Source organism: Grammomys surdaster, unplaced genomic scaffold (genome assembly GCF_004785775.1).
Source record: "Grammomys surdaster isolate TR1022 unplaced genomic scaffold, NIH_TR_1.0 125617, whole genome shotgun sequence".
NCBI classification, from domain to species: Eukaryota; Metazoa; Chordata; class Mammalia; order Rodentia; family Muridae; genus Grammomys; species Grammomys surdaster.
In genome coordinates, this window is record NW_021620459.1 from 402472 (window position 1) to 422926 (window position 20455).

Here is a 20455-nt window from a genome sequence, read left to right on the forward strand (position 1 = left end):
GAGAGAGAGAGAGAGAGAGAGAGAGAGAGAGAGAGAGAGAGAGAGAGGAAGGAGAGAGAAATGAACAAAAAAAGAAAGAAAAAAGACTGACTCTAGTATTACCTTTCTGTATTGAAGTGCAGTAACTAAAAGGTCCCTATGATGTTCACTAATTAACTTAACAACTACTTATTGACTATTTGCTCTGAGGGATGGACAGTAGCCAGATACTGTCAATTAATTGTAGAATATAATCCCACTTGCAAGGTAACACATTAGCCTAACAATGTTGCCTTCTGAATGCTGGTACAACACACCTGGATTAGAGATAAAGGGGTTTAATCTTCAAAGCACACCAAGCAGCCCGAACCCGATCAACCTAATAGTTTGTCCCCCACACCTACTTCCATGAGCCCCGTGGGAAGCTAAGGTGGATGTTACCTATGCACTGACTTTCTGACACAACTGAACAATAAGGTTAATAAATTTCAGTTTTTTATAATGGGCATCAAATCAACATCCCCAGCTTTTGCTCCGGAGGGAAACATTATTTTGTCTTTAAGACAAGAGTTTCGTTTTGCTGGCCCTGCTTGGTCTTGTACTCCGAGCGAGCGTCCAGTCTCCTTATCCTAAGCGATGGGATTACAGATGTGCGTCATCATATCTGGCATTACATTACCCTTACTTTTTAATTTTTCAGATTTTATTTAGAGAGAACCCAGACAGGATAATATGACAAATTTATGGGGTGACGCGTACAATTCTACGCAATATTCCACAGAAAACGGTCTTCCAAGGTTCCCAAGCCGCCTGGTGGCTCCGAGACACATTTCATTCACCCGGCCGTCACGCTCTGGTCTTCCGCTCTGGGGATGGCTGCTTCGGGGTTCACTAGACCTTGGTTTCCTTCTTGTGATCACTCCCACGCATGTAGCATCTCCTAGACCAACATTAATACCAAGCCAACCTCCGGAATCACTCGGCCGTCGGCAGCCCGCAGGTTCCAGCAGCCCCGCACTTCCGGTCCCGGGCTTCCGGCCTCGCCCACGCGGCGCGGAGGCCTGTGGGAGCGACTTCCTTGGCTTGGAGTTGCGCCTGGCAACGGCTGGGCGTCCAGCTCTGGCCTGCCGAGGCTTAGGCGTCGCTTCTTCCCTCGGCCCACTCGTGGTCAGCCCGCTCCCCCTCGGCGCGAGGTAGGAGAAGGGCCGGGTCTCTCGCGGCCACCCTCCCTGCTGCCCTCTACCTGCCCGGTGCGTGAGCGGCGGCGAGGTCGCGAGGGCAGGCGGGCTGGCGGGGCCCAAGCCTGGCTCTGGCGAATGCGCTTCGGAAGCCAACACTTTGTTGGTGCTCCTATTCAGAAGCTGCACTTCCTCGCTGCACTTGGCGAGGCAACCCGGGCCAAAGTCACACGGCTTGACGATAGACTTTTAGAGTTTCACAGTGGGTTACGGAAGCTTTGTTATTACCTAGTAATCGGGAGTAAAGGCAAAAGTAGAGGAAAGAATGAATAAAGCAGTCTGACAAAGATAAAAACATATATCCTGGGGGTTGGTTCTAGGATACCCACTTTCCCTGGATACCAAATTTCCCATACATAAGATGATGATATTTGCATTGTATCTAAGCCATTTTCCCATTTTGTTATCTTAGACTATTTAGTGCTATGTAATTGATTGTTATGTCGATTTGTTCAGGGAATAAATGAAAAGGGGGGGAGGAGCCTGTGCATCAGTAAAGATAAAATTTCCCCCCAAAATGTTTTCAGTTTCTAGTTGGTGGAATCCATGGTTGCACAGATAAAAGAAATCTGGCTGACGCTACTGTTTTCCCAAACCTAAAATTTCACTTTTCCTTTTTCAACTCTGGTTGGGAACTTTGTAGAAACTACTGTAGGCATTTTGAGTGTGCAAGGTAGAAGTATATAAAAAGAAAGGACTTTCTCATGTAAAATAGTTTCACTGGCAATATTGAAATGACAGCATCCCAAATTATTTTTTAAACACCTTGGAGAATATAGAAATCCTGAACTGTATTTCTTAGCCACTCATAGGTGTTAGTAAAGCGTAATTAATTCATTTAATATTTCCTAGTCTTGTTTTCCACATCTTTAAAATTTTGTGTATTTCACTATTGGTCTGTTTAGCTGTCTATAATGTCTCCCAAAGAGTGTGTGTGTGTGTAAATCTAGTTAAGAGCCAGAAGGAAGGTCTAGTTCTAAAAGCTGATTGTTTCAATATCTTTTTTTTTTTTTTTTTTTTTTTGGTTTTGGTTTTTCGAGACAGGGTTTCTCTGTGTAGCCCTGGCTGTCCTGGAACTCACTCTGTAGACCAGGCTAGCCTCGAACTTTCAGACTCAGAAATCCACCTGCCTCTGCCTCCCAAGTGCTGGGATTAAAGGCGTGCGCCACCACCGCCCGGCCTGTTTCAGTATCTTATGAATAAACTAAAGTGACACCAGAAGCGTTTGTAAGTAGGTTTCAGCATATGATTTGAAAGCATGATCCCCAGAGCAGCAGCTACAGCATCATTTGGGAACTTGTTAATCAACATTTTAGGGTTGTGGAGATGGCTCAGTTGGTAAAGTGCTTGCTGCAAGGGCCTGAGTTGGTCCCTTGTTTCCACTTAACCTGGTGTGGTGGCTGATTGACAGCAGGAGGATTTGTGCTGCTCACTGGTCATCTAGCTTGGCTGCATTGAGCTCCAGGTCCCAGGGGCTGGTCTGGTCTCAAAAAACAAGGCAGGCAAAGAGGATGACCTCTGTTTCCACATGCACACATTTACACCTGTACAGAGAGAGAGAGAGAGAGAGAGAGAGGGAGGGAGAGAGAGAGAGAGAGAGAGAGAGAGAGAGAGAGAGAGAGAGAGAGAGAGAACGAACTTGTCATATCCATAGAAAGGAATTCCCATCCTGCCAGGGCAGACTAACTCATAGGTGTCATCCCAGCACTTGGGGTGTAGAAGCAGGAGGCAGTTCAAGGCTAGCCTTGTCTACATGGTGAGTTCAACGCCAGTCTAGGTCACACAAGACCCTGTCTCAGAAACAAAACAACCCCTCCCCCCAGAAGAAATCCCAATAAATTTACTTTCTGAGGGATCAAGGGATCTCCTTAACTTAAGATTTTCTGAATCAGAAGCACTGATTGCTGAGGAGCTGAAATGAAAGCTTTAAGCTTCTGACTCAGGCTCAAGTTTGAGAGCCACTGAGTAGCAGAGGGATATAGTCAAAACCCCTAGGGGAAGTTTAAAACCTTAACCCTTCTTACAGTGTATTTTTCATATACATATATATCGATGATAAAATTTAAGCTATAAAAGGCACTATAAGAGATTAATAGTAATAGTAAAGGAAAAGTATTTATTTATGTGTTTGTTTTTGTATTTTTTCAAGACAGGGTTTCTCTGTGTAGCCCTGGCTGTCCTGGAACTCACTCTGTAGACCAGGCTGGCCTCGAACTCAGAAATCTGCCTGCCTCTACCTCCCAAGTGCTGGGATTAAAGGCGTGCACCACCACCGCCCGGCAGGAAAAATATTTATAATGCTATATTGAGATGGAAGTAATATAAATATGGTTTGTTGCTCTAACCTTTTTTTTTTTTCTGTCCTGTTTTCCCAGTGCTTGGGATGTAATAAAGTGAGTTGATGCTTAAAGGAGATACTTTATGGCTTCTCTTTGACATGCTTGGTTGCCAATATCTCTGTTCTTATCCAGTGATTAGCAAGATAACGGGGACTGTGACATCAGAGCAGTTAACCTGGTACTGGAGATAACTGCTATGTGACTAATGGGCAGGTAGCCTATACAGTGTGAATACACTGGAAAAGGGAATGACTAACATCTCAAGGAGCATTGATTAGGATGGTGTAAAATTTATCACTCTGCTTAGAAAACAGGCAGCTGTTCCAGAAGCTAACACAGAGTTCCTGTTTGACCCAGACATTTCATACTAAGTATATACCCAGTAGAATTGAGCATACACTTACCTCTGGCTAGAAACGTGGCTCAGCAGTTAAAAGCATTTGCTGCTTTTCTAGAGGTCTTTAAGTTCCCAGTACCCATGTTGGCCAGCTCCCAAGACAGACACATACATTTTAAAAAGAAAACATTCAGGTAAAAATCTGCATATAAAACATTTATAGGCTGGGCAGTGGTGGCGCACGCCTTTAATCCCAACACTTGGGAGGCAGAGGCAGGCGGATTTCTGAGTTCGAGACCAGCCTGGTCTACAGAGTGAGTTCCAGGACAGCCAGGGCTATACAGAGAAACCCTGTCTCGAAAAACAAAATAATAATAAAAAAAAACATTTATAAGAGGGTTATTTATAAAAGCCTGAGTAGAGACAACTCAATATTCATCTCTTAAAGAACAAAAAAGCCAAATGTTGTAATTTTATTATTCATCCATGAAAAAGAATGCAGTATAATGAAACTGCATCACGAACCCAGAAAACATGCTCAATGAAGGAAGCCAGGCATAAATGCCACATGCTGCATGGTTTTGTGCACATGAAATCTTGGCTAGTGTACAGAGGCAGGAAGTCATTTAGTGGCTTTAGGGGGCTTGGGGAAAAGGAGGGATGTGGAGTAACTGCTAAAGAGCCTCAGGTTCTTGTTTTTATAGGATGAAGAAAATGTGATGGTTGTACATCATTTGAATATACTGAAACCCAATGAATAATACACATCATTTATTGAGGCCTGTGCTGGCTGCTAACTTGCTGTGTAGCTGAGGCTGACTTTGAATTTCTGAACCCTTTGCATCTACTTCCTTAGAGTGCCACCAAGCCCCGAATGATAGTTGGAAAGGAAGAGTCTTGATCTTTTTACGACAATGGTCCTCAAGCTGTAGGTCATGACCCCTTTGCCATCAAATGACCCTTTTACAGGGGTCACCTGAGACCATCAGAAAATTATCAGATATTTACATTATAATTCATAACAGTAGCAAAATTACAGTTATGAAGTGTCAATGAAAATAATTGTATGGTTAGGGTTGATCAAAACATAAACAACTGTATTAAAGGGTCACAACATTGAGAACCACTGTTTTAAAGAACTGGAGTAAATAGTGGACATGGTTCACTAACATATTGACCCAGAAATGCTACACAACTATGCAAGCCAAGAGGTTCAACTCTCAGTGTTCTACTGGGCATGGTAGCATATGCCTTTAATATGAGCGCTAGGGAGACAGAGCAGGCAGATCTTGGCAAGTTGGATGCCAGCCTGGTGTATATAAGTAGTTCCAGGCTAGCCAGGGCTATATAGTAAGACCTTGTCTCAAAAAACTAACAAAATAAACAAACAAAAAACAACTCCCCAAAGCAAACAACAACTACAAATCACTTGTGAAACTGACAAGGTCACCAAATGTAGGCATATCAAATAAAAACAAAAATAGCCATCAAGTAATTGGAAGATGTCAGTTTAAAGAAGCAGTTTGCAGCACTCTGGGGGAAATGGTAGATTTAGTAGCTGTGCCTAGGTCAAACAGTGGGCTTGACACCACACTCGTGGCCCAAAAGGAGTGCTGAATTTTTATTTCACATGTTAGAGAAGGCAAAACAATGCTGAACCAAAGAGTGTGTTTGTTTATTATTGTGTGTGCATGGTAAGGGTAAGTGGTGAGTACATGCCAAGAGCACCTGTGGTGGTCAAAGGGCAGCTTTGAGAAGTCTGTTCCCTCCAGTCACCCTGTCATGGGTTCTGGGGTTAGAACTCAGATCACCAGCAAGCATCTTTATCTGCTGAGCCACTTTACTGGCCCCTGAACTGAGGTATAAATGTAGATTCTCTGGTTATTAGTCAGATACAGGTAAAGCCCCCAAGGTGCACTGCTGGGCTTTTAGAGGTGGGTTAACCCATGCCTGAGCTCCCTGCCACATTGAAGTGATCTTCACTGGAAAAAAACAAGAACAAAAACAAAACAATATTCCTAAGCTAGCAGAAGAGGCCACATAGGAAAAAAGATCACAGGAGAAACTGGTGAAGCAGAAACTTACAGGAGAAATCTGCAGAAAATGAAAGCAAATACAATTTAAAATGGTGGGGGTGGAGTGGGTGAAGGGTAGGGGGTGTGGTTTATAGTATATAAATCCTCAGAGCACTATTTTACTATGCAAAAGGTTCTGAGAAACCACATAAACTTGGTATTATTCCAAACAAAAAGAGTAAATGGAATTTTCTTTGGAATTTACTAGCACACCTAAGATGCAAGTTAGACAGACATTGCAGTTCAGTGCTACATTTCTTGACAAACTACCTTCCCCACCACCACTCCCAGATTCCCTAAAATACTGACTTGATTTCAGCAGCACTCTGGGACCCTTTTCTAGATATCAACATAGTTAGTACAGTTACAGTGTGTGTTTGTGGTAACCACACACCTCTCCTTTTATTCCACTTTGTATTGACTGTGCGTGTGTGTGTGTGCGTGTGTGTGCGTGTGTGTGCGTGTGTGTGCGTGTGTGTGCGTGTGTGTGCGTGTGTGTGCGTGTGTGTGTGTGTGTGTGTGCGCTCTACCATGGAGTTATATCTCTTGCTGAGCTTTCACCTTGTATGCCAGTACGACCCAAATGGAACATTTATCATCATTCCATAATTTCACTCTACTACTCAGCCCCAAGAAGCAGCCATTGTTTTGTTGTCTTGTATAGCTTGGCTTTGCCTCTTCTGCAACTTCACAGAGGTGAAGTGATGCCCAGTGTGCTGTTTTCTATAAGGCTTCTTTCAGCACAGTGTCTAGTCCATACTCCTTGCTGTGCATATTCTCGTTGTGACAGTACTCCATCCAGGGCACGTGCTCTGACCATTTTGGGGCTCTTAGGACTAACATGCTGCTATAAATGCTTTTACGTTAATATTTTGGTACACATATGTTTTCATTTTTCTCACACACAAAAAAAATAGAATAGAATTTCTAGGTCATAAAAGGTTAATAGGATGAAACAGCAAACCTTTTTCCAAAGTTGTAACATTTTATGCTCCCACTAATGATGTGTAGGTATTCTGGTTGCCCTCCTTCCTTGCTGACCTTGTGTGTTGTTGGTCTTTATAATTGCTGGGGGTATAATGGGTTTTGCCATACATTGTAATTGATCATTGCAGTTTTTCTGTACTTAATGTTAACCTCTGAAAATCAAGGGTAGACAATTGTACCCCTCTTGTTGTCTGTAACGTACATAAAAGATGTGGAACAAGTGTGAATGAGGGTGGTAGAGATATGTTTTAACAGTTTAGAGAATTTGGAAAAGGGATTCTAGAAAAATATGAATGAATTTGAAGAATTCTTTGTTTGAACTAATAATTATTTCTTAGGCCTGGATGTGATTTGTAGCATGCTTGAGGCTCTGGATTCAATTCCTAGCATCAGAAAAATACATTCTTATATCAGGAACATTTTTATATTGCTGATTTTTTAACAGGTACAAATGATGGAAAATGTTCATCTGGCACCAGAAACAGATGAAGACGACCTTTACTCTGGTTTCAATGACTACAATCCAGCCTATGATACTGAGGTAAAAACATTGTTCACAGTGGTCTTTTGTTAACCAGTTCAGCTGATTCATGAGGACTTTGGTTTAAGTGGGTTTTTTGCTTTTATATCCTTCAGACTAAGTAAGATCTTTTTTTGTTTGTTTGTTTGTTTTTTGAGACTGGGGTTTCTCTGTGTAGCCCTGGCTGTCCTGGAACTCACTCTGTAGACCAGGCTGGCCTCGGACTCAGAAATCCACCTGCCTCTGCCTCCCAAGTGCTGGGATTAAAAGTGTGTGCCACCACTGCCTGGCATGACTAAGTAAAGTCTTAAAAACTAGAAAACTGGGCTGGAGAGATGGCTCAGTGGTTAAGAGCACTGACTGCTCCTCCAGAGGTCATGAGTTCAAATCCCAGCAACCACATGGTGGCTAACAACCATCTGTAATGATATCTGATGCCCTCTTGTGGGGTGTCTGAAGACAGCTACAGTGTACTCACATATAATAAATAAATAAAAATTAAAAAAAAAAACAAAAAGGTTTGCCATTAAAAAAAAGAACATTCTTTTAAAAAAAAAAAAAAAAACTAGAAAACTAATTATTGAAGAACCTCATTTTTCCTACCAGTGACCGTAGCTGCAGCAGAAGGGAGCTCATGAGAAAGACTAAGAGAATAGGACAGCTATGTCCCTGGACTCTTCAGCACAGCTAAGGCTTAAGTAAGGACTTAGATAACCTGAAGATACTGAAGATCAGATTTGGTTTTGTTTATTTAAAACATTTTTAAAATATTTAAATTTTTTGTTTTATGTATATGAATGTTTTGCCTGTATGTATTTATGTGTACCATGTGTATACCTGGTGCCTGCAAATGTCAGAAGAGGGTATCAGATCCTCTGGAACTGGAGCTACAAACAGTTAAGAGCCAAGGCACTAGGAACCAAACTCAGGACCTCTACAAGAGCAGCAAGTCCTCTTAACCACTGAGCCACCTCACTAGCCTCAGTTTGTTTTTTCTTTTCCAGTCTCTACTCTCTTCTTTGGGGGATGTTGACATACATCTGACCTGGGTCGGGCTGGGAACGCTGCTCAGTTGCTGCAGTGTTTTCCTAGCATGCACAAGGCCTTAGCTTCAGCCTCCAGCATGGTCTTCAAGGATCTTAGAGTCGAGACCACCTTCGTAGTGCTCTAATTTTTACCTGCCTTGTAGTCATTGTTCTCTTGTTATTTTATAGAGAAATTGGGAAACAGAAATGAGCATAGAGGAAAATTACAGTCATAGAGACCTTGAAGACTAACTTAAATGCTGGCCTTAACAAATATACTTTTGGGTAACATAGGATCATACTGTGTATTAGGTTTTCTTTTTCATGAATTCCCACTTAGGTAAGTTAATCTATTTAATGTTTAATGTTACAATAATTACAAAGATAAAATTACTACCAAGACAAATTAAGGTATTGTCACCCATTCACATCTGTTTTGGTAGTTTTGGTTTCTGAATTTTGTCAAAACAAAACAGAAAACTTTATAAAAGTTATTTTAACCTAATACGGGCAAAGAATGAAAGCACAGTTGGGCAGTGATGTGCACACCTTTAATCCAGCACTCAGGAGGCAGAGCCAGCTGATTTGCACGGCACAGTGGTGCACACCTTTAATGCCAACACTTGAGAGGCAGAAGCAAGCAGATATCTGTGAGTTCGAGCCTGGTCTGTATAGGAGTTCCAGAACAGCAAGGGCTGTATAGTGAGAACCTGTCTCAAAAACAAAAACAAAAGCAAAGGAAAGCAAAGGAAAGCAAAGGAAAGCAAAGGAAAGCAAAGGAAAGCAAAGGAAAGCAAAGGAAAGCAAAGCAAAGGAAAGCAAAGGAAAGCAAAGGAAAGGAAAGGAAAGGAAAAAGGAGAGGAAAAAGGAGAGGAAAAAGGAGAGGAAAAAGGAGAGGAAAGGAGAGGAAAGAGGAAAAGAGGAAAAGAGGAAAAGAGGAAAAGAGGAAAAAGGAAAAAGGAAAAAGCAAAGCAAAGCAAAAAGAAGATGTGGTTAATTTAGTTGCATACAAGAATAAAATACTAGTGTTTGTAGGAATTCACATTCTGTTCTAGAGTTTCCATTTGGCTTTCTGGAATTTTTTGGGGGGAGGAGGCATATAATGTAGCTGTCTGTGAATTTGACATGAAGAAAGAAAGCAAGAAGGCAAATAGGCATGGCTTATTTGTAAATCTCTGATACTGATCATTATAAGGACAGTAGTTGTATGTTCACATGCCTGTAACCTTAGCACTCACAGAAAAGTAGGAAACTATAGGAAACTGGAGAAAATAAATAATAAACTAACAAACTGTAACAGTGGAATAATTATAATAATAAAATAGCAGATGCAGTGACCTAAAGATTATCTCCTCTGTATTACAACCTAGTATTTTGTTATATTCTCTTGTCCTTTAATATAGGCAGTTGTTTCCCTCTGGTATACAAACACACATGTATGCAGATAGAATTATTCAGCTTTAATTAAAATATTTGAGTTGCAAGCAGTTTCTAAAGTTAGTATTAAAACAAACAAACACATTGAAACCTCCCTTTTCTCCCAGTATAAAGGTAATAACATGCTTCTCTACCCTGAGTTCAACCTTCAGAAACCACCAAAACCAAATGGTACATGCCCATTGTTGAAAACAAGTTTGCTGATGACTGTCATTCAGAAACAACCAGATGTGAGACAGATAGTATAGTGTTCACCTGTAATCTTTGCACTTAGGAGGCTGAGGCAGGAAGATCATGGTTTGGAGGCCAATTGGCACTACATATTGAAACCTTGTCTCAAAAAATCCCATCCCCCAACATAAAAGATATAATTACTATTAATATTTTATTGTCTTTTATTTCTGCATATGTATACAATTTTTTTATCATATTTGGGGTTGGCAATTTTGTTTTTTTCCCATTTAACAACATCATGTCATGATGCTACATGTATAAATAGAATTTTATGGCTACATAACTGAAAATGGTCATTTGTTTAGACACATTTTCTGTTGTAGATTTCTCCCCACAAGGTTTCTACTATTGTAAATAACATTACAATAAAAAAATTTTTTTTTTTTTTTTTTTTTTTGGTTTTTCAAGGCAGGTTTCCTCTGTGTAGCCCTGGCTGTCCTGGAACTCACTCTGTAGACCAGGCTGGCCTCGAACTCTCGAACTCAGAAATCTGCCTGTCTCATCCTCCCAAGTGCTGGGATTAAAGGCGTGCGCCACCACCACCTGGCAATAAAATTTTATTTGTGAATAATTTCTGCATTTTGATTAAACTCCTTTAAGATAAAGTTACAGAGTAGAATTAATGAATCTTAAAATTACTAATTTTAAAGAACCAGAAGTTGTCTACTTTTACAGGTTGTCATAGTGTATCTTCATGACTCAATTGGAAACAAGAATATGAGACTCCTAAACAAATTACCTAGCAAAATGACATTTGACTTATATGTGGATTTCTTCCATACTAACTAAAGCTATGAAAGAAATATTTCAGTATATAAGTAACTCACTTGAAATTTGCATAAGATATTCATATGCAAGTTACTAATTAAGGCAGAAAGAGAAAGTTAAGAGTAGTATTTGTTGTTTGTAATTGGAGTATTGATTGAGCTTTTTTTTTTTTTATCTTGTGGTTTAGTTAGATTTCTTGGTTAACCAATTTTTACTACTGGTTTAGGGATCTCAAGAGACATCTTTTTGTCAAAAGATCTATCAAAGTAGAAGCATCAATTATGGTAGTGGTTGCCTTTGACTTTATTCCTCACATAAAAGTTCCCAGTTTTTATGGCTAAGAGTTTAATATACATTTAATTTTGTATATTTGATGTGAAATTATAACTATGAGAAGTTCATGTATATAATTCTGGTTATATAGATATTTAGTTTTGATTATCTATAGGTTTTGGGGTTTTTTTTGTTAATTGATAGTGATTATTTTATATACATTGGCCTGCATTTATTTATTTATTTATTTATTTATTTATTTAAAGTGTTTTATAACAAAATATCTGAGTCTGGGAACCATGTAGAAGAAAGAAATACTTAGCTAACAGTTTTGAGGCTGAATATCTAAGAATGAACAATTGTATCAACTCAATATCACATTTAATTACCATTTCTTAGTTAACATAAATATTTCTTGGCTATATTGCCATTGGTATGGTAATGCCGCATGATGCGGAAGTTTCTACAAGAGAAATAGATCCCACGGTGAGATAGACAGCCATAGTGGAGTCAGTCTTACTCTGCCAACATCCTATTCTCCTAGGACCAGCATGGTTATGTCTAAGCACAGCAACCTCCACATTGTCTGTGCCACCACACTGAGGGCTGAGCCTCTATCCTGAGACCTCTAAGGTAGAAGCCACTTCCAAACCATGCAGCACATGTGTTTTTCAGGAAGCAGACTAAAATAGATCAAAAGCAAGAGTGAGGGTAGTGTCTGGTATATCTGAAGTTAGTCCAGAGACAGAAAGTGATTGCCGCTTAGAAGATGGGCAGTTGGTGAGACAGGCTGCCAGGTAGCTCAGGAACATGCACATCCTTCCTTGACTAGTAGTCTTTGCCTTCTTGCTTGTAGAGAATATGGCCCTTTCTGTCCTGCAGCTTCCTAAGGCAGGACAGTAGTGTGATCTGGAATATTAGAGGAAGGGAGGGGAGAGTGGAGAGTAAGCGAAGCGAGAAAGGGAAAGATTTGAATCTCACTCCACCAGGAAGAAAAGAGGAAAAGTCATATCCTTGAATATTTGACGTTTAACCAGGTGATGGCATCACCCTCTTTTAGGGGTTCTGGTTACTTTAAATGATGTTAAATAAGTTCACGGTTCTCAGTCATAAAAACTGAGGACTTTTCTGTGAAGTATGAAGTCAAAGGTACACACCAGCATAACTAATTAGTCTTTTACCTTGGAAGATCTTTGTGCAAAAAAAAAAGTTTCCAAAGATTCCAGTGGAGTAGAAGGGACCTTGATATTGGGGGTTAGAGGGTATAGAATTTAAAGACAGGAATCTGTATTTGTAGCAAGATGAATTATAGAGGGTCTTGAATATGAACCAGAAGAATTTAACTTTTGAAGTACGTATCTTGAATGATAAATTTGCCTTTTTACTTTAGGAGTTGGAGAATGACACAGGATTTCAGCAAGCAGTGAGAACCAGTCATGGCAGAAGACCTCCAGTAAGCAAACTATAATAAATAAGCTTGTAGAAACTATGTCATGAAATTTACCATTGTAGATGTGTTTAGATATATAGCCCAGTAATGCTAATAATATACTTATATTGCTGTGAGGCAGAGCTTCAGAATTGTCTACTCTTGCAAATGTAAAACTCTTGACGGTTAAGCTGGATGGTGGTGACGCAAGCCTTTAACCCCAGCATTTAGAAAGCAGAGGCAAGGGGATCTCTGAGTCTAGAGAGTGAGTTCCAGGACAGCGTAGGCTACACAAAGAAACCTGTCTCAAAAACCCAAACAAACCCAAGCCAAACAAACAAAACATCTCTTGTCAGTTAAATGACTCCCGTGCTTTTCCTCCCCTGACACTCCGGTAGCTCCCTCTCAGGTTTCTTCTGCTAGGACTGACTACCAGACCCCCAACAGTGAGATCAGGGGTGCTGTCATATTGTCCTTTGTAAATGTTCTTGAGGTTCATCATTATAGTCTCAGCGTTGTCCTTGTTCAGATCCGTGGTCTGCAAGGATTTTCCTCCCATTCTGTGGGCTGATTTCATCTAACAAGATGATTGTGTTCTCTGGTTCTCAAAAGTTTCTGGCTCAGTGCAGTTCTGTTTGTCAGGCTTTGGTGTCCTGTCCTAGAAATCACTGTAAAGGCTAAGGCTGTCAGTTCTTCTTCTGTTATTTTCTCCCAGGAGATTTGTAGTTTGTCTTCAGTGTATTTTGAGTTAATTTTGTGTGTGTGGTATAAGAGTAAGAATCAGCGTCTTCCCTCCCTCTGATGTTGAAAGGCTGTCCCTTCCTTCTTGAATGGTCTACTTTATTTTATGAATGCTCACATAGGTCACCTTTACTGCACCCTAACACTGCCAGAGTTAGTGCTCTCGTCCCTGGGGAGGGTGACTGACTGCAGCATACTTCTTTAGTGATGAGACTCTTTGTATTTTCTAGTATGTAGCATGATGCTAAGGATAATCTTTTTCCTCCCCAAGGTAACTGCTAAAATACCAAGCACAGCAGTCAGCAGACCCATAGCTACTGGATATGGGGTAGGTTCTTTTAAGCCTAAAATATTAAAATATTTTTAATATATTCTTAAATATATATAAGTTTCTTCTTAAATATATATAAGTTCAGCCGGGCAGTGGTGGTGCATGCCTTTAATCCTAGCACTTGGGAGGCAGAGGCAGGTGGATTTCTGAGTTTGAGGCCAGCCTGGTCTACAGAGTGAGTTCCAGGACAGCCAGGGCTACACAGAGAAACCCTGTCTTGAAAAACCAAAAGGGGGAAAAATATAATATATATACATATATATGTTCATACAAGACAGTTCTAAATAATTTGTGCTTTGTCAATTCATAATTCAGATGTATACCTATATATTAAAAAGTCTTAATTTGAGCAATAGCTGTGGCTATTTCAGTAAGTTTGATTTGTGTATAACTATATCTTATTATCTTTTTCTATTTGTAGACCTTCTTATTTGCTGATTGATTTCTGTTTCCTACATAATATAACCAACTCTGATGTATATTCCATTCATGAGTTCTAAGTGAATTAGATGGTATATATGCACAATAGTGTTTATAAGAACTTAACCATTCAATAGATGAAGATAGGAAATTTAAGAAAATGTCTCAGGGATATATATCTGGGTTTTATCTTATTGACCCTTTGGGAAAAATAGTCTCTAAACTCCCTAGAGTAATAGTCCTTTTAGCCTTATTTAACGTTCCTAAATATGTTTGGCTTACATAAAGTAAGAAAGAAATGGTAGAAGAATGAAAGACTGACGTGGAGTAACTTTGAAAATCTTTATGACCATGCACTCTAAGGTCAGCAGCATGGCTTCAGAGCCCAGAGGCCGAAAGTATCTGCCTTCTTGGCCCTGTTTTACATGAGTTAGATTAGCCTGAGGGTGTGTTTGCATTTGGTCTTGCTTCATAGCAAAAAGCAGTGAAGGGACAGGTATTTTCAGTTTTGCAGATCAAATTGTCTTTGTCACAACTATCCATGCAGTAGTGTTTGTAATATAGCCACAGGCCATGTATAGATAGATGTTGTAGTCCAGTAAAACTATTTACAAAGGTGGATTGTTATTTGCCTACTCCTGATAAGAGTTTTTTAAATTGATACCACACTATTTGGTGACAAATGGAAAATTTTTGTTTGTGCTTATGAGTAGATAGAAGAAATATTTAAGAGATGCCTACAGTTTTATCTGTAAAGTTGCAGGCAGCTATTTTAGGAATATGTTTAACTTGTTTTTCTGCTTATTAGTCCAAGACATCCCTGACATCATCAATGGGAAGGCCGATGACAGGGACTATTCAGGTCTGTCTGCTACTATGGTTTATTTGTGCCTGTCTTGTGACGTAGAGTTTATTACCAAAGATTTTTCCTCTTGTATTTTAGCAATTCTAACAAAGTTGTTACTTGTGTAATAACACCTCTTATTATGGGTTAACATTTGGGTTTTGAATTTTCAGAAGTATGCTTTCTTGGATTTGTATGCTCCAGTCTCAAGTGAGAGGCTGTTGAAGTTAACATAGACTGATGCTTTGCCCTCTGGGGTAGCTGGAACCAGCTCTCCTGTGCTACCGTTTACAATGTCTACGGATTCTTTTGTGGCATATGGGAGACCAGCCAGAAGTGCAGGAGTAGCTGACAAATAAGCTCACTAGTTTGTTCTTTTCAAACCAAGAAAAAACAGAGAATAACTGTTATTTCCAGCATTTAAATTTTACAGGGGAAGGAGAAAGAGTTGGGTTGTTGCATGAAGATACAGAAGTAAGGCATGAGGAGATGGTTATTAAAAATCAGGGCTAAAGTAGGATATGTGTTATGTGCAGAGTTGTCAGTAGGAATAGTTCTTATTCAGGAATAAGTTGAAATGATTCTTCTCTTTGAAGGATGGAGTTGCTCGACCAATGACAGCAGTGAGAGCAGCTGGCTTTTCCAAGGCAGCTTTGCGAGGTTGGTGCGTCCCTCCAGCACTCACCCATTGTTGTATATGCAGATCATTTCCATTTTAAATAGAGTCAAACATGCCATTGATTATAAGACACACCTTGATTTTAGAGAAATCCACTAAGAAAGAAAAGAAAAGGGTTAGACTGGCTGTGGTGGTTCTCACCTGTAACCCCAGCACTTGTGAGGCTAAGAAAGGTGTACCACCTGTTCTCTAGCCTGGGCTACATATGGAAAGCCTGGTCTAATAGATGACTAAGAGGAAATGGCTGGTGGAACTGTGCTACAGCGCACTTGGGGTGGTAGTTACACCAGTGTGTAATGTGTTGAAATATGTTGAACCATGCACCTAAAATATAGTTTATGTAAGTTGGAACTTGATCCTAAAAATGAGAGGTGAAAATATTATTTGAATACATAAGCTAAATAATTAAAAATAAAACCAACAAAAATTAATGTTTCTTATAACAATAAAAAATTATAAAGCTAATGCCAGGTTATCCCTGACATGCTTGATAATTTTAAAGTTCACAGAAATACAGATCTCTGAAGGAAGAAAGTGAATACTAAGGGAGTAATTTATTTTGTCTTTGTTTGTTAATCTGTAAGTTTTGTTTATGGTTTCATGCTTGTTAAAAATCCTAACAATTCCTGTGCAATATTTATTAAGTAAGTGTATAAGTACAGGTGTCATAACTGTCTTAACTTTTGAGCTTACACTATTTAATCAATGGTAATTTAATGTGTACAAGATTCTCTTCAACTTTGCTGGATCATAAACTGGAACTCTTGAATTGTGTCTCAGGCTCTGCATTTGACCCCCTTGGTCAGTCCAGGGGCCCTGCTCCTCCTTTGGAAGCCAAAAATGAAGACAGGTATGCAAGACCTTATGCTGGTGCTGTATGGTTTTTTTTTTCTTTTTTCTAGATACATAATATTAGCTTGTGTGAGCAGTACACTGATAAATCTTCATTCCCAATTCTTGGACTTAGTAGAGGATTCAAAATCTAGGAATAGTCATGTGAAGCCATGCACGTTCATTGAACTGTTAGTTGACTGAAATTGGTCTGATTTTCATGAGTAGTGATTCTTTCGAAGGCCAAACAGGATTATAAATGTTATGTTATCTTGAAAAGGTATGTTTATTTAGTTATCAGGGTGCATTAAGAGTTACACTATTTCCCTGGAAGAAAATGGTAGCAAAGCAACATTAACATTATTTTCAAGTGTGACTGCTTTGGCAATTGCGCGCATGCGTGCGTGCATGCATGCATGTTTGAGGCAGAGCCTCACTATGGAGCCCTGAAGTGCTTTATGTGCACCGCCTGGCTTCTGAGTCAGAGATGTGCTTCCTCTGCCGCCCAAGTCTGGCAGTAAGGTCCATGCCTATGTGGGGCCCTGGAGCCAAATTTTTAAATTGGCTCTTGTTTAGAAATTTTTTTTACTACATTTTTATGTTCATAAATAATTTTAAATCTCTTTTATGAGTTTTAGTTTTCCTAGCCATAGGGGAAGTTTTCATTTTTCACAGGATCTCAAAAAAATAGCCAGTTCTGTCTGGAGCAGTGATGGAGCTGCGGTGGTCCAGTGGGCCTGACTGGTCTGTATCTGCCTCCATTATTTACTAGTTTTGTGATCTTGGCAGAACTTTCTAATATAATTTATTTTTTCAGAAAAATGTAATTACAGTTCTCATATCAAGTGTTTTATGAGAAGTAAGTGGAGTTGTTAGGACAGCACATTTAGTTCTGTGTGGGATTATTACACTTGACACTAAATAAATGTTCATTTTATTTTAATGTTTACTATGAATGATTCTCTAATGTAATTATTAAGCTTAATAATGTGTTTTTTTTAAAACAATTCCACATATATCCTTATTTGAAATCTATTTTTAAAGTTTAATAGCATTTAATAGGCAATGTTAAAAGATAACTTGTGATATAGATTATAGTGGTTGGATGATTTAAATCATACCCACTGTTTTTTCAACAGTCCAGAAGAAAAGATTAGACAGTTGGAGAAGAAAGTAAATGAGTTGGTGGAAGAAAGCTGTATTGCCAACAGTTGTGGAGACTTAAAACTGGTAAGTTGTTAAACTAGGAGAACTCAGAGTGTAAGATAAGTGCAGATGTTTGTAACTACTTTTAAATATGCATAGACATGTGTTTGGTTTTTTGTTTTTGTTTTGTTTTTTTTTTGGGGGGGGGGTTGCTGTTGACTGACCTTAGGGTTTGAGTAAGGCAATTATTTTGAGAATTTTGTCTTACAAAGTCTTACAGTACAATTGGATGATTGTACAATTTTTGACATTACCTTTTAAAGGTTTATTTATATTTCATGTGTATGATGTTTTACCTGTATGTGTGTATGTTTATCACATGTGCAGTATCTGTGAAGACCAGAAAAGCATGTTGGATCCCTTGGAACAGGAGTTACAGGTTGTTGGAGCTGCCGTGTGGTTTCTGGGAGCCACACCCTAGTCCTCCACAAGTGTTTTTAACTCCTGTGCTGTCATGTCAGCCACAACTTCTTTTTTTTTTTCTCTTGAGACAGGGTTTCTCTGTTTATCCTTGGCTGTCCTGGAACCCACTCTGTAGACCAGGCTGACCTCAAACTCACAAAGATCCTCCTGCCTCTGCCTCCCGAGTGCTGGGATTAAGGGCATGCTGTACCACTACCCAGCTCCAGCATTGATTTTTAATGTGGAAACAATTCTATGGAGTACTTTGAAAACTCAGCTACCATGACTCATGAGTCACATTGAGTTCTATAGAGGACTAGTTTCCCTTTTTAATGAGACAGGGTCTCACTATAGCCAAGAGTGTCTTGAGCTCATGATCCTCCTGCCTAAACATTTTTACATTCTGAGTGCTGGGTGGGTGGGGGTGGGGTAGGCATATGCTACCATGTCCAGCTTCCTACATTCTGTTTTCTCATTGAAACCTCACCAACCCCTTTTTTTTTTTCCTAAGTAAACCACAAAATCTTGGTTTGGTTTTCAGGAAATCAACTCTGCTTTTCAGAAAATCAACTCTGCTTTTTAATGTGCAGATTATATGCATTAGTGATTAACTCCCAAGTTACCAGAAATGCATTAAGGGAAGAAACAAAAGCACACTCCTTAGAGTAGTGGTTCTCAACCTGTCTGTCATGACTCCTTAAACAGGGGCCACCTAAAACTATTTGGAAAACACAGATATTTATATTACAATTCATAACAGTAGCAAAATTGCAATTATGAAGTAGCAACAAAAAAAATACTTTATGGTTGGGGGTCACTACAGCATGAAGAATTGTGTTGAAGGGTCGAAGCATTAGGTAGGTTGAGAACCACTGCACTAGAGTCATTTAACCAAGAGCAAATCTAGATTTGAATTCTGTGCTTCATTTTTTCTGTGTCTTCTGTCTATCTCCTTCTCTCTGCTGCATGAGTCTGAATCTGTGCCTGCATCTGAACTCATGTCTACCCTGTGTCTGTCCTTACCAAAGGGCTTTACTCTGTATTTACTGAATAGCACAGAAACCACCACATGGGGAAGTACATTACAGAAATCTTTAACAGAGTTTTACAAGGGATTAAGTCACTGATTGCAGCTGATCCTAACTGACCCAGACAGCAAACAGTTGTCTATAAACCTCACTGTTTATCAACCAGAGTCCATAAACTGTTGCTGGCAACCTGTGTGGTAGGTTTTAGGAAGTTGCTTTCAACTTCTGTGTTCGCATGATACACATGCATTATCTGGATGGGGACATGGAATATCACATCATTTAAGATTATAGATATGTGTTAGCTTAGGTTACAAAAGGGAAATCTGAGGCAAGTAAGGTTGTTACATTGTTCTTCTAAAGCAGTGGACCTCAACCTTCTTAATGCTGCAAACCTTTAATAAGGTTCCTGGTGTTGTAAGGACCCCCAAGCATAAAATTAGTTTCATTGCTACTTTAGAACTGTAATTTTGCTATTGTTATGAATCATGGTATAGATATCTGTATTTTTTGATGGTCTTAGGCAACCTCTGTGAAAGGGTCATCCGACCTCCAAAGGGTTCTGGGCCCACTGGTTGAGAACCAGTTTTAAAGGCAGGTTCTTCAACAAATAGCTTGAGTATACTATAGGATATCAATCTTGTTTTGGTTTGGTTTGGTTTGGTTTTTTCGAGACAGGGTCTCTCTGTATAGCCCTGGCTGTCCTGGAACTCACTCTGTAGACTAGGCTAGCCTCGAACTCTCAAACTCAGAAATCCGCCTGCCTCTGCCTCCCAAGTGCTGGGATTAAAGGCGTGCGCCACCACCGCCCTGCAGCATATCAATCTTAAGTGTTAAATGACTTTAAAGTCTCTAACTCTGGCTGTGAGGTCCAGCAAAAATTCTAGTCTCTTAGGCTGTAAGAGGCATTCTCAGAATATAAAATAATACCACATTTAAACAGAAACATCATCTTCCTCCCTCCCTCCCTCCTTCCTTCCCTTTCCTCCTTCCTTCTCTTCCTTCCCCACCCTTGTGCATGCTAGCTAAGCCCTCTACCCTGGAGCTGTTTCCACAGTAGTCTTTACTTTTTATTTTGAGACAGTCTTAGTTGCCTAGGTTGGCCTTGTGATTTTCCTGCCTTAGCCTCCCATACAACTATTGTGCCACCAGGCCTGGCGGCGGCGGCGGCTGCTGCTGCTGCTGCTGCTGTTGTTGCTTCTCCTCCTTCTCCTTCTCCTTCTCCTTCTCCTCCTCCTCCTCCTCCTCCTCCTCCTCCTCCTCCTCCTCCTCCTCCTCCTCCTCCTTCTCCTCTTCTTCCTCCTCTTCCTCCTCCTCCTCCTCCTCCTCCTC

At 39.9% G+C, this 20455-nt stretch overlaps 1 protein-coding gene across 3 annotated transcripts in view; it reads left to right on the forward strand.

The window, feature by feature from the left end:
• Window positions 1-1072: 1072 nt before the first annotated feature.
• Window positions 1073-20455, forward strand: part of Ift88 (intraflagellar transport 88) — an 88438-nt gene continuing 69055 nt past the window's right edge. For all 3 annotated transcript variants that reach the window (XM_028787208.1, XM_028787206.1, XM_028787207.1), the window contains exons 1-8: window positions 1073-1172; window positions 7401-7496; window positions 12603-12665; window positions 13654-13710; window positions 14942-14995; window positions 15574-15637; window positions 16437-16506; window positions 17627-17717. In XM_028787208.1, coding sequence (XP_028643041.1) covers window positions 7407-7496; window positions 12603-12665; window positions 13654-13710; window positions 14942-14995; window positions 15574-15637; window positions 16437-16506; window positions 17627-17717 — 489 coding nt within the window. In that variant the 5' untranslated portion in view covers window positions 1073-1172; window positions 7401-7406. The remainder of the gene's footprint in view (window positions 1173-7400; window positions 7497-12602; window positions 12666-13653; window positions 13711-14941; window positions 14996-15573; window positions 15638-16436; window positions 16507-17626; window positions 17718-20455) is intronic.